This window comes from Camelina sativa, chromosome 16 (assembly GCF_030686135.1).
Source record: "Camelina sativa cultivar CO46 ecotype springtype chromosome 16, ASM3068613v1".
NCBI lineage: Eukaryota > Viridiplantae > Streptophyta > Magnoliopsida > Brassicales > Brassicaceae > Camelina > Camelina sativa.
In genome coordinates this window covers 29195683-29220288 of record NC_141895.1, presented here as the reverse complement: position 1 = coordinate 29220288, position 24606 = coordinate 29195683, and the positions used below count along the sequence as shown (strand labels likewise).

The 24606-nt window shown below is 36.5% G+C and overlaps 8 protein-coding genes and 2 pseudogenes across 26 annotated transcripts; 8 read left to right on the top strand and 2 right to left on the bottom strand.

Annotated features, from left to right (window-relative positions):
• Window positions 1-33: 33 nt before the first annotated feature.
• On the top strand, window positions 34-1778 carry LOC104752714 (actin-related protein 2/3 complex subunit 3). 8 transcript variants are annotated; one of them, XM_010474917.3, is made up of 6 exons: window positions 34-292; window positions 377-455; window positions 654-762; window positions 864-1133; window positions 1227-1386; window positions 1516-1778. In XM_010474917.3, the coding sequence occupies exons 2-5, from the start codon at window positions 453-455 to the stop codon at window positions 1367-1369; spliced, it is 525 nt and encodes a 174-aa protein (XP_010473219.1). In that variant the 5' UTR covers window positions 34-292; window positions 377-452; the 3' UTR covers window positions 1370-1386; window positions 1516-1778. The 8 variants fall into 8 exon arrangements, 4 of the variants coding, with proteins under 4 accessions (XP_010473219.1, XP_010473220.1, XP_010473221.1 ...); XM_010474918.3 differs by having other exon boundaries at window positions 37-292; window positions 1519-1778; XM_010474919.3 differs by having other exon boundaries at window positions 48-292; window positions 382-455.
• Window positions 1752-4181, bottom strand: LOC104752715 (putative nucleoredoxin 1). The gene is made up of 4 exons (XM_087491383.1): window positions 3906-4181; window positions 3245-3724; window positions 2681-3160; window positions 1752-2588 (listed from the first exon to the last, which is right to left on the bottom strand). The coding sequence occupies exons 1-4, from the start codon at window positions 4008-4010 to the stop codon at window positions 1917-1919; spliced, it is 1737 nt and encodes a 578-aa protein (XP_087347509.1). The 5' UTR covers window positions 4011-4181; the 3' UTR covers window positions 1752-1916.
• Window positions 4182-5727: 1546 nt separating this feature from the next.
• On the bottom strand, window positions 5728-7494 carry LOC104752713 (FBD-associated F-box protein At1g60410-like; annotated as a pseudogene). Its single transcript, XR_015583946.1, has 3 exons — window positions 6458-7494; window positions 6229-6369; window positions 5728-6125 (listed from the first exon to the last, which is right to left on the bottom strand). The product of XR_015583946.1 is annotated as an FBD-associated F-box protein At1g60410-like (transcript).
• A 3555-nt stretch (window positions 7495-11049) lies between these two features.
• LOC104752712 (polygalacturonase 1 beta-like protein 2) lies at window positions 11050-13368 on the top strand. The gene is made up of 2 exons (XM_010474916.3): window positions 11050-11381; window positions 11483-13368. The coding sequence occupies exons 1-2, from the start codon at window positions 11310-11312 to the stop codon at window positions 13298-13300; spliced, it is 1890 nt and encodes a 629-aa protein (XP_010473218.1). The 5' UTR covers window positions 11050-11309; the 3' UTR covers window positions 13301-13368.
• A 657-nt stretch (window positions 13369-14025) lies between these two features.
• On the top strand, window positions 14026-15131 carry LOC104752711 (uncharacterized). The gene has a single exon (XM_010474915.2). The coding sequence runs from the start codon at window positions 14050-14052 to the stop codon at window positions 15010-15012; it is 963 nt and encodes a 320-aa protein (XP_010473217.1). The 5' UTR covers window positions 14026-14049; the 3' UTR covers window positions 15013-15131.
• A 460-nt stretch (window positions 15132-15591) lies between these two features.
• LOC104754090 (chalcone--flavanone isomerase-like) lies at window positions 15592-16617 on the top strand. 2 transcript variants are annotated; one of them, XM_087491381.1, is made up of 4 exons: window positions 15592-15786; window positions 15861-15884; window positions 16022-16245; window positions 16320-16617. In XM_087491381.1, the coding sequence occupies exons 1-4, from the start codon at window positions 15660-15662 to the stop codon at window positions 16545-16547; spliced, it is 603 nt and encodes a 200-aa protein (XP_087347507.1). In that variant the 5' UTR covers window positions 15592-15659; the 3' UTR covers window positions 16548-16617. The 2 variants fall into 2 exon arrangements, with proteins under 2 accessions (XP_087347507.1, XP_087347508.1); XM_087491382.1 differs by having other exon boundaries at window positions 15636-15786; window positions 15861-15936.
• Window positions 16618-16816: 199 nt separating this feature from the next.
• Window positions 16817-18214, top strand: LOC104754089 (uncharacterized; annotated as a pseudogene).
• Window positions 18215-19035: 821 nt separating this feature from the next.
• Window positions 19036-22804, top strand: LOC104752709 (putative beta-glucosidase 5). Of its 10 annotated transcripts, none has more exons than XM_087491374.1 (12): window positions 19036-19225; window positions 19309-19372; window positions 19455-19504; window positions 19590-19665; window positions 19746-19905; window positions 20034-20250; window positions 20331-20446; window positions 20538-20752; window positions 20865-20890; window positions 21004-21091; window positions 21169-21250; window positions 21373-22804. In XM_087491374.1, the coding sequence occupies exons 1-12, from the start codon at window positions 19097-19099 to the stop codon at window positions 21593-21595; spliced, it is 1446 nt and encodes a 481-aa protein (XP_087347500.1). In that variant the 5' UTR covers window positions 19036-19096; the 3' UTR covers window positions 21596-22804. The 10 variants fall into 10 exon arrangements, with proteins under 10 accessions (XP_087347500.1, XP_010473213.1, XP_087347506.1 ...); XM_010474911.2 differs by having other exon boundaries at window positions 19998-20250; XM_087491379.1 differs by having other exon boundaries at window positions 19045-19208.
• Window positions 21939-22804, top strand: LOC104752710 (uncharacterized). Its single transcript, XM_019237564.2, has one exon. It carries the CDS (start codon window positions 21939-21941, stop codon window positions 22593-22595), a length of 657 nt encoding a protein of 218 aa, XP_019093109.1. The 3' UTR covers window positions 22596-22804.
• A 654-nt stretch (window positions 22805-23458) lies between these two features.
• Window positions 23459-24395, top strand: LOC104752708 (NAC domain-containing protein 83-like). Its single transcript, XM_010474909.2, has one exon. The coding sequence runs from the start codon at window positions 23572-23574 to the stop codon at window positions 24112-24114; it is 543 nt and encodes a 180-aa protein (XP_010473211.1). The 5' UTR covers window positions 23459-23571; the 3' UTR covers window positions 24115-24395.
• Window positions 24396-24606: the final 211 nt, after the last annotated feature.

Below are 24606 nucleotides of genomic sequence, written 5' to 3'. Positions count from 1 at the left end.
CAGTTTAACACTCGGCTAGACCCGGTACGAAGCAATGTTCCACATTCGGGAGGCTTTACACGTGTCAGCCGTACCTCTTTGTCTTCCTTCATTCCTTTTTTTTTTTTTCTTTCTTCTTTCGTCGATTTCGTCTTGCCGACGAGGATTAGCTTCCTAATAAACCATCTCCGACCACCGCAACATCACGAGTCACGACGGATCGTGCGAGCGAACTCCACACAGCGCTCCATTACATTTCAAATCTCTTTCGTAAAGTCTTAAGAAGTTGAAATTGATCTGATCTTTTCAACAGGTAAAAAAACTTTCATTCTACATCTTCAAATCATTCATTCACCTAACGCCCTGATTCTTATATCTCCATGATCTTTAATGGCAGTGTAGATCCACCTTCGTTTCGATTCTTCTCCTTACCTGAGACTACCGCTTCGTTGTTTAGAATTGGGCACAAAAAAATGGTACGGATCATATTTTTCTCATCCGTCAATCAGCGTTAATCGTAATATAACTAGTGAATTCCGATTAGATCTTCGATGAGATCGTTTCTTTGGTTCCATTTTTGAGTAATTGAATCCACTGCTAGTGCTTGTACCTGTTAAATCTGTGATGCTCATTTTTTTGTTTCCTTAATCCTCATGGTGAAACGCTCTAATCAGGTTTATCACTCGAGTTTTGTGGAAGAAGAAGGGATAACAAAGGCATGTGGTTGTCCATTGCTTCCACTTAAGAGCCATATAAAAGGTCCTGCACCAGTTTCAGAACAAGGTATTATTATTTAGTTCAAACAAAGCCATACATGTGCTTCTTCTTTTTTTTTTCAACTGTGTGATGAATGCCTATATAAATTGTTGGTTTTTATAATGTAGATAAAACTGATATAGTGGACGAGGCAATCACCTTCTTTCGTGCGAATGTCTTCTTCACAAACTTTGATATCAAAAGTCCTGCTGATAAGCTCCTTATTTACTTGACGTTCTACATAAACGTGGCGTTAAAGAGGCTCGAAGGCTGTAGAACTTTGGCTGTTGGAACTAAAGCGATTATCAACTTGGGTTTAGAAGATATTCCTGTTCCTGGAGAAACTGGCTTTCCTTTCCCGGGACTCTTTTCGCTTCCTCAGTCCCAGGATGAAGCAGGTACATAGTCTAAATAACTCTTATTGATTCCTTGGGTTTTTCTTTTCAGTTACTAGGTCCTTAGCCTTGTGTTGTGTTGGCTTCAAATGTCAGATCTTTTCAGGAACTATCTGAAGCAAGTTCGTGAGGAGACGAGTGGGAGGCTACTGAGTGTGGCGTATAGAGCCAACGGGACACCAAACAAATGGTGGCTTGCATTCGCCAAGAGAAAATTCATGAACGTGGTCGTCCTATGATGAATCGATTATCACTGGTAAGTTTACTGGATACAGTTATCCAAAAATCCCACATTGATCTTTGTTTCATCTCATATAGTTCATATACTACTACATTTCAAGCTTAACAAGTTCTTTTGATCTGATTTTGTTTTTTCATTATTTAGCAGTTGGTTACTCTTCCTTGCTTGCTGTCCATTACGAATGATGAATACCGAAGCCACTGGCGATCATGAGCATCAACACTTGTAGCTTCCTCTGCATAGGTGATAGCAAGAAGACAATTCCATCTGAGAGCAGAAAGCTTTCTCTTTGTCTCTGAATATATATACATAGGGTTTGCCAATGTATTGTTTCATACAACTCCTGTTGGAATCTAAAATTTGTTGATACAAGATCACAGTTAAATAAGAAGATCATTTTATTACTACTTTAGATTAACAGAGTTCATCTCCAAAGTCTTATCAGATTGTAGCCACACTTCCATACTCTCATCAAATTATACAGGGTAAGGAAAGGAAATAGCTTAGCATACACATAGTGACATAACTGTGCCTTAAGCTATCAATCAGGCCTTGGTGCACACGTTTCCGTCACAAACCCAACCATCTTGGTGCTCACCGCCACCTTCTTTCACAGCCTCATCACCGTTTGGTTTTGTCTCCTCCTCTAAAGCACACTTGTCATGAAGATCAAAGTCGCATTCATCGCAATGGTAAGACCAGAATTTTCCTTGTTCATCACACTTATCGCACACGTAAACCTGAACACGAGTCAGTTCTAGCTCATGCTCTTCATGAAGAACATGTTTCACCTTCTTAGGCCACTCTTTTGCCATCTCATCGTACTTGGCTTCAATCTCCTTCAAACGTTCCTCAGTGAAAGGGTAAGCATCGGCTCCATGGATTGCCACAAGGTCCCTTGCTTCTTTTGTTACGGTTTTCCCAGTTGGTCCCAGAGCTGCTAGCATTGGGATCCCACCGACCTTAAAGGTTCGTGCCAAGGATTCTTTCCTAGGATCACCAAATGGAAGAGCCAGCCACGGCATTTGTGAGTAATACTCATCAAATGATTCCTGGTCACTGTCACTGGAGATGAAAATCAATTCAAACGCTTCATCCCGCTCCTTTATCTGCTTGTATATTTCAACAAGCTCTGGTGTAAAAGCGCGACAAGGAGGACACCAGTGAGCTGAGAAGTACATAAGAATGTTCTTCCCCACCAGATCCGAAACAAGCACCTAACAAAGAAAGCCAAATTTTTTACAGGTTGGTTCAGATCAGCCTCGAAGAACAGTGTTTAGAAGATGAAAAAGGGTATTGAGAGCAATACCTTAGCACCATCTTTTCCGAGAACATAGTTGAGATCACCTGAGACAAGAAGTGACTCGGTCGTTTGAGCCTCTATCTTTGCCTTTTCTATCTCCTCGAGTTCTTTAAACTTCTCTGGAGTGAAAGGATAAGCAAGAAGTCCGTAGTCATCAATAGCTTCAGCGACATTCAAGTGACGGGTTTTTCCATCTGGTCCGAGAATGACCAGTGTTGGTAACGTTGACAGCATGAAGTGCCGAGCCAATTTCGAAGAGCTTTTGTCGTTGAACGGCAACGCTAGCCATGGCTTGCTCTTAAAGTCCTGATTAAAAGACTCCTCATCATCTTCAAGAGATATCAACACAATCTCAAAATCCTCTTTATTCTCCTTCAGCTTCGTATAAAACTCAACAAGCGTTGGAGTAAACTCTGAGCATTTGCTGTAAGAGGCAACTGAGAAGAGAAGGCCAATGGTTTTACCTTCAAGTTCCGATACAGGTACCTAATGAAAACGCAACTGATCAGCCTCATCAAGTCAAAAAAGCCAAAAACATAATCACACAAGCTATATATAATCAAGGGGTACCTTGTTTCCGTCTGGCGAAACCACAAAGTCCCGTGAAGGAGTAACCAAGACAGATGACAATGTCTGCTCTCTCCGAGCCCTGTCTTCTTCCTCTTTGATCTCCTTCATTTTCTCAGGTGTGAAAGGATAAGCACCAGCTCCATAGCTTCGTATGACACCAACCCCATTACCATTCACAAGTTTACCATGATCATCAACCATCACTAGGTTAGGGATACCCGTAACCTTGAACAACCCATCCAAACGGTCACGTGTTTCTGAATCAGCAAATGGAACAGCGAGCCATGGCATCTTACTGAAATAATCAGCAAAGGACTCTTGATCCTCATCACCCGACACAAAAACAACCTCGAAACCAACTTTTGGAGCAAGCTCGTTGTAGACTTCAACCAGCTGTGGAGTAAACCGCTGACACGGTCCGCACCACGCAGCTGAAAAATACAATCCAATCTTCTTCCCTATTAAGCTATCAATTTTAACCTGAACATCATAAAAATTCATATAATCAACCAACCAGTCAAACTCTGCCCTAATCGGTTCTCCAAAAGAACAATCACAAGGGAAGAATCGAGAAACAAGCACATAGAAGTTGAGATCGACGACGATAAAATTCAAAAAATCAGGTCAAGAGAGAGAGAGAGAAGCGAGAAGCTATTTTAACCTGTTCGCCGTCGTTACGAACGAGGAAATCCCTCGCCGGAGAAGAGAGAAGTGAGAGAAGATCCTGAGCATCTCCGCCGTTGATTTCTTTCGCGGTTTCGGCCATGGCTTTGTACGGGTAATCGAAGTTGAGAAGATCGCAATTACGAGCTCACGAACGAAGACGACTGCTCTCTGTAAGCTGGAAGCGTTGGACAAAAACGTCTCTTTTAAAGTTTTTTTTTTATAATCCAAAAATTGTATTCCTTACTCATTAATCAAAGACCTAAGATAGACTATAAAAATTGTTGGCTAACCAATATAAATTGTATTTTGGTTTCCCTTCCCGGTTTAGTTGATGATTAAAACCATAGCTAGTAAAACCAGAATCATCGCCTTAAACCAGGTCAAACAAAACTCTAAAAAGTCAGCCGTAGTAGTAATGTATCTCGATTGGGGTGTATATTGTTAAAATTGAAATATTTGGGGTTAATCATAAATATTTACAAAACTATAAGGGTTATTTATTGCTCCTGACGAGTACAAGACACGTGTACAGTCAAGATCAGTTCCCGGTAATAAATTGACGGACCACAGTATTAAAAGTTATCGGAAAAACTCGGACGAACTCCTTTAAGTTCTTTTGACATCGTATATAGGGTTCCGGGTTCGATGTTAGGAGTCAATTGTTTCTTTTTTTTTTTGTAAAACATTTTGTGCAGTTAGCTTTAGCTTACGTTGTTCTGTTTTTTTTTTTCCTGACAAGTCTAATTCTGTTATAGCCTTTTTAGTTTTTACAATAGCATTTTGTAAAGATCGAAAATTGAATTGCGTTTTTGTCTCTTGCTCGTAGGTTAATTTACGTTGGAGACAACAAACAAAGCTTTATCTTTCTCGTTGGAACTATTTGATTCGTTTTCAAAAGTAGTGCTATTGCAATGTTATTTGTTTGAGCTTCAGTTCTGGTGATAGATAGCGTGCTCTCCAAAAATCGTTTTGTATTTGCATAGTCTCGGATTTGGCTTTGCAAAAAGCACAGTTTTTCTCTGTCTTTATTCACAAGATACTTGTTTTGGATGATATTGCTAGGCTTTGTGTACAATGGCTGAAGTGGAACCTAGTAGTAATTAAGGAAACCGGTATTCACCAAAGTTAATGAATTAAGCCGGGGGACTAGTGGTCAAACTCTTAGTGTGAAGTAGTCAACACAAAGATGGTTTAATACTTTGGTGGTTTCCGGAAGAACATTTTGGCCTGTTGCCTGTTGGCGTATGTCTTGATAAGAGTTGGATTCACATTAAAGATTAAGCATATATACGAGGTGACCTAAAGTAATTGGATCTTATAACTAGATTACATTAAGTCATTAAGTTTACTCTAGATTGGGCAACCATTTGGTTGTTGTTTTCTTGTGAGCAGATGTGTTATATATCAACTTTTTAAAATGTATAGTGTATTTACTATTTTATACTAAGTCCTAACATATCATGTGAAATACTCTCTGTGATTTACATAGTGTCATTTTGAAAAATTTCACACAAATTAAGAAAAACTATTAATAAACAAAGATGTTTAAATTATTAATGAACAAAGATGTTTAAGGGTAAATCGAAATTTTAGCATAAAAATCACATTAGAAATGTAGAATGATACTATTTGTGAAACAATTCTTTTTTCTGTCTAATATTCTTTGTGAAATAAAGAAAGTATGCAAAAAACTATAGCAACAAACGTTCAAAGAAACTACTTTGGATGAGAAGAAAAAAATAGACTCTCTCAAAGTCACATAAATGAGTATCGAGCAAGCTAAGAAGTAAGGAACAATATTGACAAGGCATAGAGAATTAGGTTTCAAACTCACATAATTAAACACGAAAGTATTAGAAAAAAACTAGGAAACATAAAACCAATGTCAACAAAATATCTGAAAAGTATTTACAATAACTGTTGGTAAAGTAAACTGGATTTAGGTGAGACAACAATATAATGTAAGCATAACAACAACATTACACTAATATATCTCCTATCCTTGATATATATCCTTTCGCTTCTCTTGATGATGTTACACCCCACTTAAAAGTATTTTCCTCAAGGCATTACAGTTATTCCTAAAATACGAAACTAGCATCATTCTACTTACTGTTTGTGGTGCCTTCAGCTGAAGGGAGTGGAGTGAGGATAAGACACATTGAGGCACTGGTGATAGTTCAATCTCCTCTCTCTCTGGGATACGGTCAAGTTCCTAGTAATATAAACAAATCATATATATGAAAAGATATATTTGATACATATATGAAGCAAGCTCAATCTAATTACATGAACAAAGGAGAATTAATGAAACGCACCAGAATCAGCGAATGTAGATTCGTACAGCATCCCAAAAAGGCTGGTAGGTATTCCCACGAAGACTGCACTAGTGAAGCATCCAATCGAGTCAAATTGAGAAACTTAGGCAACTTTCCCACCTGGGAGTACTCATGGATGACCTGTGTATAGCAAGAAAGAATAGTAAATATGAGACTGAATACAATCATAATTAAACTCTTATTAAACTAATCACTTATGTGTGTGTACCTCTAGGGTTTCAGCAGATATGACCACCTCGTGAAATTTGGATATTCCAAAGAGGAATTTACGGATCGTCTTTGCCTCCAATGGATCATCAAGGTCGATGTGGTCAAACATAACATCAACGTCAACTTTTGCGTAGGGGCCAATGTTACGTATGACAAAGCGTTTAGGCCGGTAATTACTGACACTCATGTACTCGAGTCTCGGAGCATCGATTACAACATCGGGATCTTGTTCTTCCTGCGGATTACGATGAGATTCTAGTGTGAAGCTTTTCAGTGATTGAAAACGAACACATACAACTTCCATGTAGTCCATAGGATATGTAATCACGGTTAAATCCTCGAGAACTGGACAGTTTGAGATGAGTTTCTCCAGAACAGCAAGGCCATCAAACTTGACCCCCTCTAGATACATATTCTTGACACGAGGTAACAAAACCAATTCTGATTGTGGATGATCAAAGACAACAGTGTAGAGAGTCAAATCCACCAGTGTCGAGCATGAATAAAGCGAGAGAGGCATCCTAACCAAGGTATCTTAAACAGACACCATATTGTCAATAGTTAGATGACTAACTCCACGCTCAACCACTTCATCTATCGTGGACACAAAACTATCATGACAGTGCTCAATATAAACATCATAAGCCAACTTGAACGAGACTAAAGCCAGGTCAGTTTCCAAAAACCAATCTACAAAGCCCATCAAATCGAAATCAGTATCTTTGAAAACATCGTAACCCAAATCCAAAACAGGAACCTGTGACCAGAGATCTTTCCAACGCCTCGACAAGATACTAGTCCTAACCGATTCCTTGGTAGAGAGTTGAGAGATGATCCGACATAACACATGGCATGGCAAAGCACTTAACCTGTCTTTCACCAAGGTGTGTTCGGTTTTGATAGACTTTCTCTTGCTTTCACAGCTGTTTAGAGACGTTGTAGCCATGGCCTCTCCCGAAAACCCTAAATTTTACACAAAAGAAAGTTGATTAGGGCAGAGATTAGGGTGAGAGAGAGCTAGGGTAAGGAAGAGAAGAAGAACCTTTTTCAATTCGGTGGCAGAGATCTTCTTGCTAGATTTCAGATCTCTTTGACAGGTTTCTTGATAATGTCGCAATTACAAGACCTCCACACGTCGTGAGTCGTGACCTTTCAAATTTCAATCTTTACTAATCTCTTTTTGGTATTTTTAAATTAAAAAATGATTTACTTCCCTTTTTAATACTTTCTTCAAACTTATCCTACAAATGATTGACTTTTATTTAAATTAAAATCTTGGCCATACATTTTCTACTTTTGTAATTAATATGGTCAAAATTTTATAAAGTTGCCTACATAAATACTGTAGTAAAAAGTAATTAAAAATCTTAATTAGGAAGGTAACTTTTCTCTTTAATTTCAATCTCTATTGACTTACAAATGAGTGACTTGGTCTTTAATTTTTTCTAGTTTTTGAATCAATATGGTGAAAAACTTACTCTTTAATTGGATAAATTAGTCAAAAATAATAGTTTATCTACAAAAATATCTTTTTTCACAAAGCACATAGATTATGATTGAAATAGCATAATTTTAACAATTCAGACTTCACTTTTGAATTTATTTTTGTTAAGAATTAACTAGAAAACAAGAAAGCAAAATATAAGATAATTATAAGAATTACGTAAGCGAAAGTACAAAAAAAAAAAAAACGAGTATGTTTTAAAAGCAAAAGTTCTAAATTTATATACTAAGTTTTGTCGTGTTTATACTTTGCAGAAAATCATTTTGATATTTTTTATTTGAAACGTTTGATTTCATATATAGTTTAGTTAATTACTAAACATGATAGTTTTTTTTGTTTAGTAAATTGTAGTATATATATTATGTAAGTGAAAGTTTAAACACAAAGAATGAGAACGAAAGATAATTAAAAACAAAAGTTAGAAACTTAGAGCTTATTGTGTTTATATGTACCTTGTAAAAATATTGATTATCTTCTTCTTTTGAAATGTTAATTTTGATATACATACCTTAAACATTTGTGAGAAATGGTGTTCCGTGAATTTTAGTCAACATAACTTTTGAATTTATTTTGGTTAATAGTTAACTAGGTAACTAGAAAGCAAAATATAATATAATTACAAAAACTACGTAAGCAAAAGTACAAACCAAAAGAAAGAAAACAAGTAGGTTTTAAAACCAGAAGCTCTAAATTTAGATAGTAAGCCTTATCGAAATTGTAATAATTTCTTATATTTATGTACAAGGTTGTTTCGAAATGGTTATTTATCTTGTAAACACTTTCAGATAACAATATACTTGATTTTGCTGGGGAAAAAAAAGATAACCTTATGGTGTTTATATTTTGTTAAATACTTCTTTGATATCTTTCACTTGAAAAGTCTGATTTCATATATAGACCTTCTCTTTGTTCGGTAATTGACTGAAACATGAGAGTTTTTGTTTAGTTAATTGTAGTAAATTTACTACGTAATTAAGTGAAAGTTTAAACACAAAGAATGAGAACAAAAAAAACAAAAACAAAAAACAAACTTAGACCTTATTGTGTTTATACCTTGTAAAAATACTGCTTATTCTTCTTCTTTCGAAATATTATCTCTTTCTCCGAAGTCCGAATGACTTTCTTTTTGCATGAGTTTCTATTTTCTACTACACTACCTCATCGGTTTGTTCTTTTCATGGGCTTTTAATATCATTTATTTATATGTTATTTTTCCGTTTTGTAATATAAAAGTTTTTTGAAAATCTTTTTTGTTTCATATTATAAAATGGTTGAAAACATTTATGAAAACTACAGATAATTTAATATTTTACTATAATTTCTATTATAAAGTAATTTTTATTATTGATCAAACATTTTAAAAATAGATATTTCTAAATCTTCTTTTTTTAAAACATCTTCTATTTTAAAACAGATGGATGATTTTATATAGGATAACACTATAATTGGATTTCGGGACATCATTGGTTTCTTACCACAATTATTTGAATGCAATCTATTAAACAAAAAGTATTTTTATAAAAATTGAAAATTTATTATTCATATGACATGTTGTTTAGTCATCACATATGATAATTTATTTTGGGATAAAAGATATATATTTATATAGTTGGTCTATTATTTGCTTAAACAAATAAATATATGAATAATATTGTCGGCAAACGTCGGAGAGCCCATCATCGCACCAAGTGCTAAAACGCGGGATTCTATGACCATTAATGTGCAAACAAAATAAAACTATAAAAAGGTACTCTTTAGTTATATTGGTCGCACGTTAGCCACCACCACAATTTTTTCCAATTTGATAATCCATTTCTTGCATACAAGATCGAAACTGAACTATGAATCTTTCATAACTCATACTATGTTTGTGAAAAATTTATGAGTGATAACTTTAAAACAACACTAATGGTGCAAGTGACAATTATTTAAGTTTGTTTAACTACTTCGGCTCTTACTTATTTTAGCATTTGTTTTTGTAATTGACATTGTCCAGTGCTCTTGATATAGCATTCTGTACTTTTGAATTAAATGAGAAGAAGAAAAGCTATTATAATAATTTTAAGAATCTTTATTTTGGTGGGAGACAGAATTATAAAGTCACCTATTATTATTAGTCATACTTAAAACAAACCATGATATGTCTATATTAAAGTACAATGTATTCATCATGAGGGAGTAGTTTATACTTGATACCTAGGGTTCAGGGATCCATCAATACCAGTTTCTAGTGTTCCAAAATCCAAACTATAATTACTCATTAACACTAAGCCCAAGAACTAAACATAATCAAAAGTTACTAATTTTCAAATCTTGAGTTTTTTTTTTTTTTTTTTTACTACTATTTACTTTCTCTCTTTATTCAGCAAGAAACAGTCTCTCTCAGCTTTTTCTTTTTCTTTTTCTTTATATATCTTTCATATAATTTGATATTTTTGACACTAACTAGTAACTATTGGGGAGAGATTCATCTTTAATATTGCTTTATGCAGCCTTATTTAGTTATTCTGATTCATTTCTTATACTAATATTTTAACTAAATGTAAATGATATGTTCCCTCTTTTGACTTTATGCAAGTTTAGTTATACCAGCTAAAGCTTCTTCTTCCTCTTTTGGACTCTTTTGACGTATTATCAGTTGATTAAAACAGTATTAATGTTCTTTCGAGATACCTAATAAAGTTGATAAAGAAATGTTTAATTCTCAAAATTATAACCTGAAGCTTCTGAAGCTGATGTGGTAGTGCGTTTCTGAGTGAGTTTTTGGATTTTGTCTTTTAAGAAACTTAGTATTCAAAATTATACCAATCAAGATTGTGAAAATTTTAATATTTTCAAACTAGTTCTTGGTTTATGCAGGTTACCTATTTGAATAACTAAAATTCATTTAACTGGAGTTATTTAGATTAAAAATGTACAAAAAAACTAAAAGCAAAAGCCCGACAATAAACTATTGACCATTAAAGGCTAAATTTGAAACCACTTTGGTAGATTTTTCATATAATTTGTTTCAGAAGTTTTAATATGGACTTTTATTACCGTAATTTTCATAAATAAATTTTAAATTTGTAAGTCTAATTAAATGACCTCTTTCTTTTATGAAAGCTATCTAAATATTTCTTTTAACTAAATTACCCACGTAAAAACACAAGTCCTAATCTATAGTATACTAGTACCTAATAAACTGTTCATACTTCTCAAATTTATTATAATGACTCACTTCATAGGTGAAGAAGTCTCACAACGCACTCTCTCTTTCATGAAATCATAATGAAGTGAAGTCTCGTTACTACTCTCTCTTCATACTATTTCTCCTTCTCAACCAACAAAACTCTCTCAACCACCAATGAAGATGAACAACGCTGATTCAACTCTATTCCTTTGCTTCTTCTTCTTCTCCATCTTCTCATCTTCTCGTGTAAGCATATTGATTCAATCTTTAACTAGTTTTACTTTTTTTTTTTTAAACATTTTGTTAGATTCCAATCCCATACTTAACCATAACCAAAAAAAATGTAGGTGTATCTCGCCGGTGCAAAACAAACCGCCGGCAACATCACGGCGTCGTCAGAGAATCCATTCACACCAAAAGCCTCATTGATACGTTATTGGAACAATCACATCAACGGCGACTCACCAAAACCTTCTTTTTTCATTTCCAAGGCCTCTCCACTAACACCCGTCGACTCCACGCGCTTCGCCTCACTCGCTTCTTATCACTCCCTCCACACGCGCCACTCCGATTTCTGCTCCGCCGCGAAACTCTTCTGCTTCCCTGAACTCGCCGCTCATTCACTCGAAAAACACGGCGATGACGTCGAATTCGCCGCGTACAGCGGCAAGAACTTCACAAACTACGGCTCCGACCGTCTCTCCGGAGCCGACTCGTTCAAAAACTATTCCGGCGGTGATAACATTGCCGTCGACTCGTTCCGACGTTACGGCCGCAACTCCGCCGGACACGACGAAGGGTTTACAACTTACGCCGGAGATGTCAACGTAGCTGACCAAACCTTCACCACATACGCCACCGGAACCACCGGTGGCTCCGGCGAATTCACGAGCTACAACACAAACGCAAACGAACCCAACGGGAGATTCACTTCTTACTCCGACAAAGCCAACGGAAGATCACAAACCTTCACAACCTACTCCGACAACGGCAACAACGGAGAGCAAACGTTCACAAGCTACAGCAAAAACGGAAACGGAGCTCCGAACGAGTTCTCGGGTTACGGAACCGGGTCAAACGTCGTCAAATCCGGTTTCACCAAATACGGAGAAAACGGTAACGGAGCTAACGACAGTTTCACGAGCTACGGAGGAAATGGTAACGTCCCCGTTAACGATTTCAAAGGCTACGGTGACGGAGGAAACGGCGCCGTTTACGGTTTTAAAAACTACAGAGACCAATCCAACATCGGAGTCGACTCGTTCGCTTCCTACGCTAAGAACTCGAACAACGAGAAGGTCAATTTCGTAAATTACGGTAAATCTTTTAACCTCGGTTCAGATAATTTCACCGGTTACGGCCAAGGCAACGTTGGAGGAAACGTGAGCTTCAAAACTTACGGCCAAGGTCCGAGTTTTAAGGAGTATACTAAAGACGGCGTCGTTTTTGCTCATTACACTAATAACGTGAGTTCTAGTGGCAAAACAGTGAATAAATGGGTTGAGGAGGGTAAATTCTTTAGGGAATCGATGTTGAAAGAAGGGACTTTGATGCAAATGCCCGATATTAAAGATAAAATGCCTGAAAGGACGTTTTTGCCCCGGAGCATTGTTTCGAGTATACCGTTTTCGTCTTCGGAGATCGGAGAGATTCGGAGGGTTTTTGGCGCCGGTGAGAATTCGTCGATGGCGGGGATAATCTCGTCGGCGGTTTCGGAGTGTGAGAGACCAGCGAGTCACGGCGAGACGAAGCGGTGCGTTGGATCGGCGGAGGATATGATAGATTTCGCTACGTCGGTACTTGGACGTGGTGTTGTGGTGAGGACGACGGAGAGTGTCGTTGGGTCAAAGAAAAAGATCTTGATTGGAAAAGTCAACGGAATCAACGGTGGAGATGTGACGAGAGCTGTTTCGTGTCACCAGAGTTTGTACCCGTATTTATTGTATTACTGCCACTCGGTTCCTCGGGTACGGGTTTACGAAGCGGATATACTTGAACCTGAGAGTTTAGAGAAGATTAACCATGGTGTTGCCATCTGTCATGTTGACACGTCAGCTTGGAGTCCGAGTCATGGAGCGTTTTTGGCTTTAGGTTCGAGTCCCGGTCGGATTGAAGTTTGTCATTGGATCTTTGAGAATGATATGACTTGGAATATCGTTGATTAAGGTTTTGGTCAATTTTTTTTTTAATTTAAATTTGAGATTTGCTTCATCAGATTTTTCTTTTTACAAAACTGTAACTTTCTCCCATGTTTATCTATATATGATATGTTTGAATTACTTTGCAAAAAAAAAAAAAAAAAATCGGCAAAAATGAGCCTAAAAGTACATTGAAAAAGAATGATATCATTACTATCGATTCACTAACAAAATATGCCTAAAAATAATTTAATCAGGTTTCGAATTGTTTCTATTGGTGATTCTAAATATTGCGGATAAATCTCATTAGAGGTAGAGTTTGCCAACTACGTAATGTATTCTTTCACTAGTGAACGAAAAATATTTAGATATTAGTTTATTAACTTTACGGTTAAATACGAAGACGAAAAAAATAGAACCGAATATGAGCATCCACAGTACATTACTATTTAATTATACATTAAGAAATTTACTATCTGTAGTGTAATAAGATTATACATATGCCAACAAAACATACAATTCCCATACATTTTAAACTGATAGTAATTTGTTTTAATAAGCTCAAGAAAAATAAGGTTTGTAGATAATTTATCCATTAATTACCACAAAGATAAGGTTATAAAAACTTTGTTAAACTGTGTATAATTAAGGGTAAATAGGTCAACACACGAAAATTTGATATAAATAAGGTTAAACTCTCGTCTTCTTCTTCTTCGCTTCATTCTTGCGTTTGATCTTTTATCTCTCTCGATCCAATCTTTTTCTTGAGTTTCATTATGGAGGACGAATCGGCTACAGATTATAATCAAATCGCAATGTTAAACGCAGAAGACGACGTAATAATCTTACGTTTTCTGAAGCGTATGATCGTTAACGGAGATTCATGGGCTGAGCTCTTCACCCAAGACGCAGACGTGTTCAACAAGAATCCAAATGTGGAGTTCAATGCTGAGATACCTATCTTCTTGGTCGTTAAACCACGAACAGAGAGTTGTGGTAAAACCGATGGATGTAGTTCGGGTTGCTGGAGGATCATAGGTCGTGATAAACTGATAAAATCGGAGGAGACTGGTAAGATCCTAGGGTTCAAGAAGATTCTCAAGTTCTGCTTAAAGAGTCAACCAATGGAATACAAGAGGAGCTGGGTAATGGAAGAGTATAGGCTTACCAATAACCTGAACCGGAAGCAAGATCATGTGATTTGCAAGATTAGGTTTCTGTTCCGAACCGAGATCAGTTTCTTGCTAGCCAAGCATTTCTCGTATCTCTCTACTATTCCTGAAAATTTATTACTGCCATCTTATGGATACTATTCCGATACCCAAGAGGAGGATGAGTCTTATCTGTTAACGATATCTGATTCTGACGGAAACGTTTGGCCTAGCTACGTTACCAATAACAACGTCTACCGTTTGCATCCATTGACGCTTGTGGATCCTTTCGAGCAGATGTTTCGATTTTACGGTATCTGCATCTACGCTAACGAGACTCTTCGTACAACCGATGAATGCTATGGTGCTTACTGGAAGATCCTGCATAGTCATGAGCTGATCAAGTCAAAGTCCGGGAAGACCATTGGTTTCAAGAGGGGTTTTGAGTTTTACCAAATGGAAAAACTAAGCTATGGTCATGAAGAAGAAGATTTGAAGGTAACTTGGACTATAGAAGAGTACAGGCTTAACGAAGAGGAGAAGCAGAATAAAGTGTTGTGCGTTATCAAGTTAACTGAAGATAACTAGCTCTAGGGATCACTTCTACTCTGGATTTCATGATCGATCATCTTACTGACATTCATGAGGACTTGTGTTTTTTTTCTTTTTCTCTTTGGTTTAGCTAGAGACTAGTAGTATGCATACTTCTTTATTTCCTGCAGTTTGTGGTTATAGAGGAGAGGTTTTTTTTTTTTTTGTGTGTGCCTGCAATTTGTTATCTCTAATCGCATGTAAAGAATCATGTTGTGAAATAGAGAGAAAAGAGATAAAAGATTTGGTGAATGATTTCAATGAAGAAAGGGTCATTTACATAGAAGTACAAAGAGATGGTTTTATCTGGTGACAAAGTGAAACATCATTTACAAGTAATAGTTCTATAAACTTCTAGAAGATGGACCTTAAAAACAGGTGGACATTCTAGAAGCTGGCAAAAAAAAAAAAATGGATATTCTAGAAGATGGACTTAAATGGACATGTCTCTAGTATTCATTATTAACATAGAAATTTTTTCTTTATAGTAATAACATTATTCAAAATTTAATATTTAAGATGTGAGTGTTGACCATTTTATTTTTTATTTGTTATACAACCAGTTAAAGCCAGTAATCCTTCTTTCTCTTATAAATTACCAACAAACCTTCAAAATTATTATCATCAAACCAATTCAGCTAGCCATGTCTTTGTCCAACTCTCTCTTACCGTCGTTATCCTCCGTCACGCAACTTCAGATCGATAATGTTACATTTGCACCAGCCATCAGTTCACAAGCTTCCCACAATCCCCTCTTCCTCGGTGGTGCAGGTTCGAGAAAACTCTGTTTCCTCTGTTCTCTTGCCTTCTTAACTTTTTTTTTTGTTGACTTCTTTTGTTTTTAGGTGTGCGAGGTTTGGATATGCATGGTAAGTTTGTGATTTTCACTGTCATTGGCCTTTACCTAGAGGCTAATGCCAGGTATGCTTGCTTAACGGACACGTCACAATCAATTTTTGTTAGGCCTTTCTAAGAAAATCTTACGATTGAATTGCTCTTAAATTAGGTGAGTTTGAGAAATTTATTAAGGTGACAATGAAACGACCATTAACGGGGAAAGAATATTCGATGAAAGTAGCAAAGAACTGTGTCATGATTTGGAAATCGTTAGGGATTTACACACAGAGTGAAGCCAAAGCTCTTCAAAAATTCTTGAAGATATTCAAAGACCAAAATTTCCCTCCCGGTGCCTCCATCCTCTTCGCTCTTTCCCCTAAAGGCTCTCTCACGGTACTATACCTTGTCCTATCACAATCTAGTAGTCAGAACGTGTAGCTAGCTATGAACACTTTTATGTTTTGCAGATTGCGTTTTCTAAAGACGATACTATTCCTAAAGCTGGACAAGCTGTGGTCGAGAATAAGTTGTTGGCAGAGGCAGTTCTTGAATCAATCATTGGAAAGAATGGTGTGTCTCCTGCGACTAGGCTGAGTCTTGCCGAGAGATTAGCCCAGCTGATGAATCACAACAAGGTCAAAGAGGAAGCTAAGGATCTCTCCCTTGGGGATAAATTGGCCAAAGAGAAAAAATAATGCGACATTTTTACCTCTGTTTTTATTTTAAAAAATGCCGATTAATCGAATAAAAATTATATTATCAATAGTTGGTATTGATTCTCGAGTTACACCAAACGAAACTAGTGATTAAAAGAGATTGTAGGGCCAAGATTTGGAATCTTTAGGTAAAAAAAGACAAAGAAAAAAAATTCTAAAACTTATTCGTTCTGCTTCACAACTATTAATTAATTAGTATATTTTAAACATAACGAAGAAAAAATAGTGCCAAATATTATCCATTTAACATGCTTAAAGGTAATTAATTACAAATTAAGAAATTACTATTTTATCAAAGGAAACTATAACAGTGAAACTGTAAAAGTATCTGTGAAGGAAGAAGGTTATATTGGTAAACACAAAAATTAGATATGAAGGAACTTAAAAGCACATCCATTAACATAAGTCTCTCTACGATCTTCTTCTTCTTCGCTTCATCTCCAAGTAACAAACACTTTCTTGCGTTTGATCTTTCTCTCCTACTATCCCATCTTTTATTCTCTTGATCGATTTAGTTTCATTACGGAGGACGACGAACTGAGCAACGGAGAAGACGAGGCAACTTATCAGCAAATCACGAGGGAACTGATCAAAGCAGCAGACGAACTGTTGAACGCAGAAGACGATGTAATACTCTCACGTTATCTGAAGTGTATGATCGTTAACGAAGATGCTTGGGATGGTTTCTTTACCACGTGTTCAAGACGAATCCATATGAAGATTTCGATTCTGAGAGCTCTACCTTCTTTATCGTTAAACCACAGTGTGGTAAATCTGATGGATGCAAATCAGGTTGCTGGAGGATCATGGGTCGTGATAAACTGATCAAATCGAAGGAGACTGGAAAGGTTCTAGGTTTCAAGAAGATTCTCAAGTTCTGCACAAAGAGGAAACCAAGAGAGTACAAGCGAAGTTGGGTAATGGAAGAGTTTAGGCTTACCAATAACTTGAACTGGAATCAAGATCCTCTAGTTATTTGCAAGATCCGTTTTCTGTTTGAAGCCGAGACTAGTTCCTTGCTTGCCAAGCATTTCTCGTATCTGTCCACTACTGAACCCGTACCGGTTCCTGCAAGTTTATTGTTGCCAGCTTATGGATTCAAATCAAGAGATCCACGGCAGGATGAGGCAGAACATGTGTTGAGGATACCGGCTGTCTGCAAAGGCAAAAATTGGCCTAGCTACGTTACAAACAACGTGTACCGCTTGCATCCATTGAAGTTTGTGGATCCTCGTGATCAGATGTTTCTAAATTTCGGAACCTGCATCTTTGCTAACCAGACTTGTGGTGATACTGAGAAATGCGATGGTGGTTACTGGAGGATCATGCACCCTGATGTGAAGATCAATTCAATGCCGTCCAGGGAGACCATTGGTTTCAAGAAGGTTTTCAAGTTTTACGAAACCGAGAAACAAAGATATATTCGTGAAGGAGAAGAGATCAAGGTAACTTGGTTTATAGATGAGTACAGACTTGTGGAAAAGGAGATGCAGAATAAAGTGTTGTCCGTTATCAGTATCATTACTACAGATAACTAGGAGACTTACGCAACATTATATATAGAGATATTTTTGTGTGTTTAAAAACATCTATGTAATTGATCATGATTCATGATTCATGATTCTTTTCTCAAGTCATAGACAAAATGCATAGACACTAATATGCATGCTTCTGCTCTAGCGATTTAAAAATACTATAGGAAAAAAAAAATAGATATGTAATAAGAGATTTTATACATTTGCGGTTTGTGTGGCAACGAAGTTTGACTGTTTGAGAGACTAATTTTAACTTTGTAAGGCATGAGAATTGCGTTACTGATTCTGCTAACTATATATGTCTCATATCATGGGAACCTTTTATGATTTGCAAACTGGGAAATGGCCTTTGAGAAAGCTTCTGGTTTGATTCTTGGACCCCTCTAGGTCCCTTAATCAAGTTTATTGGCAGTGATGGGCCTAGAGACCTTCAAAATCCCCATTCAGGCTACAGTAGCTTCTAGTTGCGACCAACATGGATGGAGATTGGCATTATTGTCTTTCTCTTTTAGTTGATACTTGATTGTAAATGATGATGTTTTCGTTACTCATTTGATTAAGTATCAATAATACAGTTTCTTGTAGTCTACAGGATTATGAATGTGCTGCAGCATGTAGCAAGTTTTGTGTGATTAATTGTATTTTCACTCATCAGTTACATAGGAGTTGCTGTGTTTCTCTTGTCCCTGTCTATTAAACCGATTCAAATAAAAACCGGAACTGTTTATCTACTAAACCGAATAATACTCTTGAGTTACATTCTATGCAAACACGACAGAGTAACAAACCACTAAAAGAACGTAGCTCAAAATTCAAAAACACAAGAGAGTAACCAATAATGTTTGAAGAATGAAAAAAAAAAAACTCAAACAAAAACTAATAGAACAGTTATTTTTTATTTGAATATAAATAATATAGTGGACCATGCACTTTGTTTCTTCGTCACACAAATATTATCTCGCTCGCCGTACAAAAGAAAGAGAGAGTTTAGAAATGGAACAGTTGTTTGCTCTGTTTACCATTTTTTTGGCTTTACCTTTCTCCGGGAGATGCAGCGACGTTTTCAGCAGATCTCATTTCCCCAAGGGATTCGTCTTTGGAGCTGGTACTTCTGCTTATCAGGTTTTGGAATCAATTTCTAGGCTTACTTTAACTCTTGAATCTTCCTACAAAAATGAACCAAATGTGTGGTTTCTGACTACAAGTGGGAAGGAGCTGCCGCGGAAGACGGAAGGAAACCTAGCGTGCGGGACACTTTTTGTCACTCTCGTAAGCTTTTCAATTCAACATTAGCTATTAGCCTATAACTATTGGTTGGTCGTTGCTTTGATTCTTATTTCTAAATCTGCAGGTAACACAGGTAACGGAGATATAGCATGTGATGGGTATCACAAGTACAAGGTGTTCTTTTTTTTATCTTCTCTGCTTTAGTATTATCTTGTAAACACATTATGAATTTTCATCAAACTTAAGTTCATTGTGACAGGAAGATGTGCAGTTGATGGTAGACACTGGCTTAGATGCTTTCAGATTCTCCATCTCTTGGTCTAGGCTAATACCTAGTAAGCCTTTCTCAAACACACTCGGTGGTTTTGTTTCACCATGAAGAGATCAAGTTTGTTATTAGCTCTTATCTCATTAGATGGAAGAGGCCCAGTTAACAAACAGGGTCTACAGTTCTACAAGAACCTCATCAAAGAATTAATATCCCATGGGATTGAACCACATGTTACACTCTACCACTACGATCATCCTCAGTATCTTGAGGATGAATATGGAGGATGGGTCAACAAGAGGATGATGTAGGCTAAATAAAAGTAGCATTGCTTGAGTTGTTTTCCACATATTATCTAGAATTTGTGATAATGACACTAAACTTATATGCCATTTGCAGCAAAGACTTCACTGCTTATGTAGATGTTTGTTTCAGAGAGTTTGGGAACAACGTCAAATTCTGGACCACGATAAACGAGGCTAACGTATTCACTCTTGGAGGTTACAATGATGGGAATACAGCGCCTGGTCGTTGTTCCTTTCCGGGGCAAAACTGCTTGACAGGTAACTCTTCTACTGAAACATATCTCGCAGGCCATAACTTGCTGCTTGCACATGCCTCTGTTTCAAGACTATATAAGCAAAAGTACAAGGTATACATAGTTTCTTATGCATGAATAAATTTTTATTGAATGTGTGAATTGATGACAAGGGGAGCAACTACTATGTGCAGAATAAGCAGGGAGGTTCCGTAGGTTTTGGCTTATATTTAATGGAGTTTAAACCTTCTACAAGCTCTGAGGATGATACCATTGCAACTCAAAGAGCCAAAGATTTCTATTTCGGCTGGTAAGTTCAGACACGCATGGTTCCAAAAGGGCAACTTCTCCAAAGGTTTTAAGCTGAAAAGAAATTAAATATGCTGCTCTTTAAAACTCAGGTTCCTTGAGCCTCTTACATTTGGAGACTATCCTGATACAATGAGAAGAACTGTTGGATCAAGACTGCCAGTTTTCTCAGAGGAGGAATCAGAACAAGTTAAAGGCTCATCTGACTTTTTAGGAATCAATCACTATTTTGCGGCTTCGGTCACGAGCAGCAAATCCAATTCTGGAGACCCGGATTTCTACTCAGATATGGGCGGATATGTGACTTGTAATTAATGAATCAAACTTGATATTTTTGAACGACAAAAACAAACTCTCTTCTCTTTTGATATTTTGTTTTTGCTAATTAATCATCTCTTCTTTGTTTTAATGGTTGGAAGACATTGGGAATACTTCTGTTCCGGAGGTAGGAGTTTCAATGCTACCAAATTCAGACTTATAAATTTAAGTCTCTATCAAACAGAACAGTGTTACTAATCCATCTTTCTTTGTTATATTGTTTTTTGTTTGAACAAGTAGTATCCTGTTGCTCCATGGACTATGGAAGCTGTCTTGAAGTATATAAAGCAGACTTATGGCAATCCTTCAGTCTACATCCTTGAGAATGGTCACTCTCTTCTCTGATTTCTCTCTCATATTTTTGTCTTAGTCTACTCAATTCTCTTGTCAATGGCAAACGAATAGGTACACCGATAAAGCAACAGAAGGATACACCAAGGGTGGAATACTTACATGCTAACATTGGTGCTATGCTCAAATCCATAAGGTAAGTAAAGTTTCCTTATTGCATATTCTATTCTCTTGTCATATTAATTAGTGTGATAAGAAGAAGAAAACAAAAGACATTTTTTTTGAATAAGAAAACAAAAGACATTACTACTCGTATAGGAATGGATCAGACACGAGAGGCTACTTTGTATGGTCATTTATGGATTTATACGAGCTTAGAGGGGGCTACCATGATGGTTATGGATTGTACTCTGTAAATTTCAGTGATCCTCATCGAAAGAGAACTCCTAGACTCTCTGCTCATTGGTACTCTGATTTTCTCAGGGGCAAAACCACCTTTCGTGGTTCTCGAGGCATCAAGGAATTGTCTTCTTCCTCCTAAGTATATATCTATATATTCTGATGTTTTTTTTTTGTGTGATAATTATTCTGATGATCTTTTCACATATCAAAAAATTATATTTTCCAAATATTTTCATTAATAAATTTTAGTTTTAATTTTGAGAAAGAAATTATAGTTAAAGATAATTACATAGGTTTTTATTAAACAAAAACAGAATTATCCTTCTATTTAATCAGTTAGGAAAAACAAACCTCTACAAATAAAAGGAAAGGTTTTGTAAATACGAGCTTATACACTGCGTTAATCTACAAATATTATTCATAAACAGAAAGCAAAAGTTTTGGTTCTCTGTTTCTTCTCTTTCGTTTTTACTACAGGAAACATGGCTCAAGCGTGTCACTCATGTAAACATTCAACAGACGTGATCCATTGTGTAACAGAATCTCTCAACTTCTGTCTTACATGTGACTACCTACACCATTGTAATAACTTGCATGAGGAACATGTACGTTACCAAATCTGCGATAACTGCAAGAGGAATCCAGCTTTACTCCTATGCTGTGATGATGAGATAGCTCTTTGCCAATCTTGTTATTCACGCTATTTCAAGTGCACCACTCTCCGCCACCGCATTCAAATCCTCAATCCACTCTCCACTAATCAGCATCATGAGCATGCGCATATGCCTCATGTGGTTCAAAATAGCAATCATGAGCACGAGCATGTGGTTGGTCACCAGCACCAGAGAAGAGCAGGGATGTTTGACAGGAGCTGCAACGGGAACAACAATTGTGAGAGATGGATGTTTGCAATGAGATGTGAATCATGCTTAGCTTCAGACGCTGTTGTTTACTGTCAGGGCCACGACAAGCTTCTGTGCCATAATTGCGACCGGGTGTTTCACCTTCACGAAGCAGTGCCGCCGCATCTGAGGTGTATGCTTTGCGGAAACTGCAAGAGACCTTCTCGCTATTTTCTCATCGGAGCAGCTGGTCATCAGTTTACTTTCCCACCGACGGTTCATCCTCCGGCGGCCTAGGAGGTTTCAGCGTCGCCGTCCACAGGACTTAATCAACAAGCTAATGATTTTTTAATACGTAACGATTTATTTCGAGATGAATATTCACAAGATATTTAAGATTTTTCTTGGTTTGGTGGATAAGATACTCGTTCTTTAGTATTAATATTCTAGGTGTATAACTATTATTGCTTTCGGATTTGAAATAAAAATAAATCTCTTGGTTTGAATATCTAAGAAGAAAATAAAATGTCAAAACTAACTCCACTTTTTTCGGGTTTGGAAGATATGATCTTCTAAATTCTAATTTATATCTCATCGTTTAATTCTATTAATTGATGACTAGCTAGAAAACTACTACTGTACCTACTTGTATTGTAATTAAGAACACATCAAAAAAAAAAAAAAAGAGATAAACAATTGATGCTTAAGTAGGAATTAAATTCCCCATTACAATTTTTTTTTAAAATCCAGTTTGATAAAGTCTACCTAACTCCAGCGTTTCCAGCGAATATTTTCTGACTATTTTTTCCAAAAATTCTTTTTTTTTTTTTTTAGTTAAAAACAAAAATAAAAGATAACATAGTCACTCATTTAACAACGAAGAACTGGAAATATAATAATAAAGGAGAGGGAAAAAAAAGAAGGAAAAAAAATGTACATCACTTACTAATTTTCTAAATCCTCCATGTTTTGTTAAAGAAAATTAAATTAAGAACTTTATATTATAAACCATTAAATCCAAAACGTACACAAATGTTATCAAAGAGAGACAACAAAGGACAAATCGGTTAGTACACTAATTTGATGTAAACGGTACCAACGAAAAGAAGAAGAAGCGCCTCTCTATATGTTTAATACCTTCATTCCCAAGAAATACTATCATCTTCACGAGTTTACATCTTTCGTTTCTTGTTTCTCTCTCACTTCATCAATCATCATCATCTGTTTCTTTACATCTTCTTCTACGAGACCTGAGTTTCATTTGGGAATCAGGATGATGAAGTCATCAAGACATCACCAATCAATTGAAGATGAAATCGTCACGACGTACTTGAAGATGATGATGATGATAATCGATAATAACGGAAACGTTTGGCCTCGCCACTTCCTCCGAAGCCAAGACGTATACTGCAAGAACCCATCGACGCTTTTCGATACTCAAAACCCTTGGATCCTATACGACGGGCGTTACTTCTTCGTTAATCGGAGTGTGAATTCTGGTAAAACCGATGGATGTGATGAATCCGGTTGTTGGAGGGTCATGGGTCGTGATAAACTGATCAAGTCGGAGAAGACAGGGAAGATTCTAGGGTTCAAGAAAGTTTATAAGTTCTGTGAAAAGGAGAAACCTAAATCGATGTTTAAGTTCTGGGAAAAGGAGAAGAGACGAGTTAGAGATAAGAGGATCTGGGTGATGGAAGAGTATAGGCTTGCGAGTCAGTGGAAACAAGGTTACGTGATCTGCAGGATTCGACTTCTTTATCCAAACACACTAGAGTTCATGTTGTGCAACCATATCCGAGGTTACTATATATGATGAGTCTTATGATATGAAACTGAAGACCCGATTTATGTTTTCTAGACTCTTATCCAGTTTCTTGATTCCTCTCGTTCTCTCTATTCGATTTGATATACGAATGATCTTCCACCTCATGTTTTGATCTTTTATGATTTGTTGTTATTAGAATTGAAAAATATAGATTGGTAGGATCGTTTCAAAACAGTTGCATTGTAAAATGTTTGTAGTCAGTTCTGGAATATACTATTGCTGCTACCAATCAAACGCGATAAGTTTTGGAATTTAATTTGGTTATGCAATTATAGTGTCAGTTTGCAATTAAATATTGAATCACCCTTAGTAGAAGACTATCATTAGATAATACCTCAACGAATATACCACCTAAATTAAAATTTATGAAATTGGATAACAAATAAAAACAATCTTCTCTAAAAGACTTAAAAATAAGTAAGTATTTCATTTTACATAGGTACAAAACCAGTAAAGTAACATGTTCATAAATCACAAAAC

What these genes read in the sequence shown, in the direction of transcription:
- LOC104752709 (XM_010474911.2), top strand. Translation starts at nt 19,097, where the DNA reads ATGGAACAGTTGTTTGCTCTGTTTACCATTTTTTTGGCTTTACCTTTC. An exon ending in AAAGATTTCTATTTCGGCTG is followed by an intron (nt 20,447 to 20,537) that starts GTAAGTTCAGAC and finishes TTTAAAACTCAG; the next exon opens with GTTCCTTGAGCCTCTTACAT. An exon ending in GGAATACTTCTGTTCCGGAG is followed by an intron (nt 20,891 to 21,003) that starts GTAGGAGTTTCA and finishes TTGAACAAGTAG; the next exon opens with TATCCTGTTGCTCCATGGAC.
- LOC104752712 (XM_010474916.3), top strand. Translation starts at nt 11,310, where the DNA reads ATGAAGATGAACAACGCTGATTCAACTCTATTCCTTTGCTTCTTCTTC. An exon ending in CCATCTTCTCATCTTCTCGT is followed by an intron (nt 11,382 to 11,482) that starts GTAAGCATATTG and finishes AAAAAAATGTAG; the next exon opens with GTGTATCTCGCCGGTGCAAA.
- LOC104754090 (XM_087491381.1), top strand. Translation starts at nt 15,660, where the DNA reads ATGTCTTTGTCCAACTCTCTCTTACCGTCGTTATCCTCCGTCACGCAA. An exon ending in CCTCTTCCTCGGTGGTGCAG is followed by an intron (nt 15,787 to 15,860) that starts GTTCGAGAAAAC and finishes TTTTGTTTTTAG; the next exon opens with GTGTGCGAGGTTTGGATATG. An exon ending in CCCCTAAAGGCTCTCTCACG is followed by an intron (nt 16,246 to 16,319) that starts GTACTATACCTT and finishes TATGTTTTGCAG; the next exon opens with ATTGCGTTTTCTAAAGACGA.
- LOC104752710 (XM_019237564.2), top strand. Translation starts at nt 21,939, where the DNA reads ATGGCTCAAGCGTGTCACTCATGTAAACATTCAACAGACGTGATCCAT.
- LOC104752708 (XM_010474909.2), top strand. Translation starts at nt 23,572, where the DNA reads ATGATGAAGTCATCAAGACATCACCAATCAATTGAAGATGAAATCGTC.
- LOC104752711 (XM_010474915.2), top strand. Translation starts at nt 14,050, where the DNA reads ATGGAGGACGAATCGGCTACAGATTATAATCAAATCGCAATGTTAAAC.
- LOC104752714 (XM_010474917.3), top strand. An exon ending in TGCACCAGTTTCAGAACAAG is followed by an intron (nt 763 to 863) that starts GTATTATTATTT and finishes TTTATAATGTAG; the next exon opens with ATAAAACTGATATAGTGGAC. An exon ending in TCAGTCCCAGGATGAAGCAG is followed by an intron (nt 1,134 to 1,226) that starts GTACATAGTCTA and finishes TTCAAATGTCAG; the next exon opens with ATCTTTTCAGGAACTATCTG.
- LOC104752715 (XM_087491383.1), bottom strand. Translation starts at nt 4,010, where the DNA reads ATGGCCGAAACCGCGAAAGAAATCAACGGCGGAGATGCTCAGGATCTT. An exon ending in TTCGTAACGACGGCGAACAG is followed by an intron (nt 3,725 to 3,905) that starts GTTAAAATAGCT and finishes TATGATGTTCAG; the next exon opens with GTTAAAATTGATAGCTTAAT. An exon ending in TCGGAAAAGATGGTGCTAAG is followed by an intron (nt 2,589 to 2,680) that starts GTATTGCTCTCA and finishes TTTCTTTGTTAG; the next exon opens with GTGCTTGTTTCGGATCTGGT.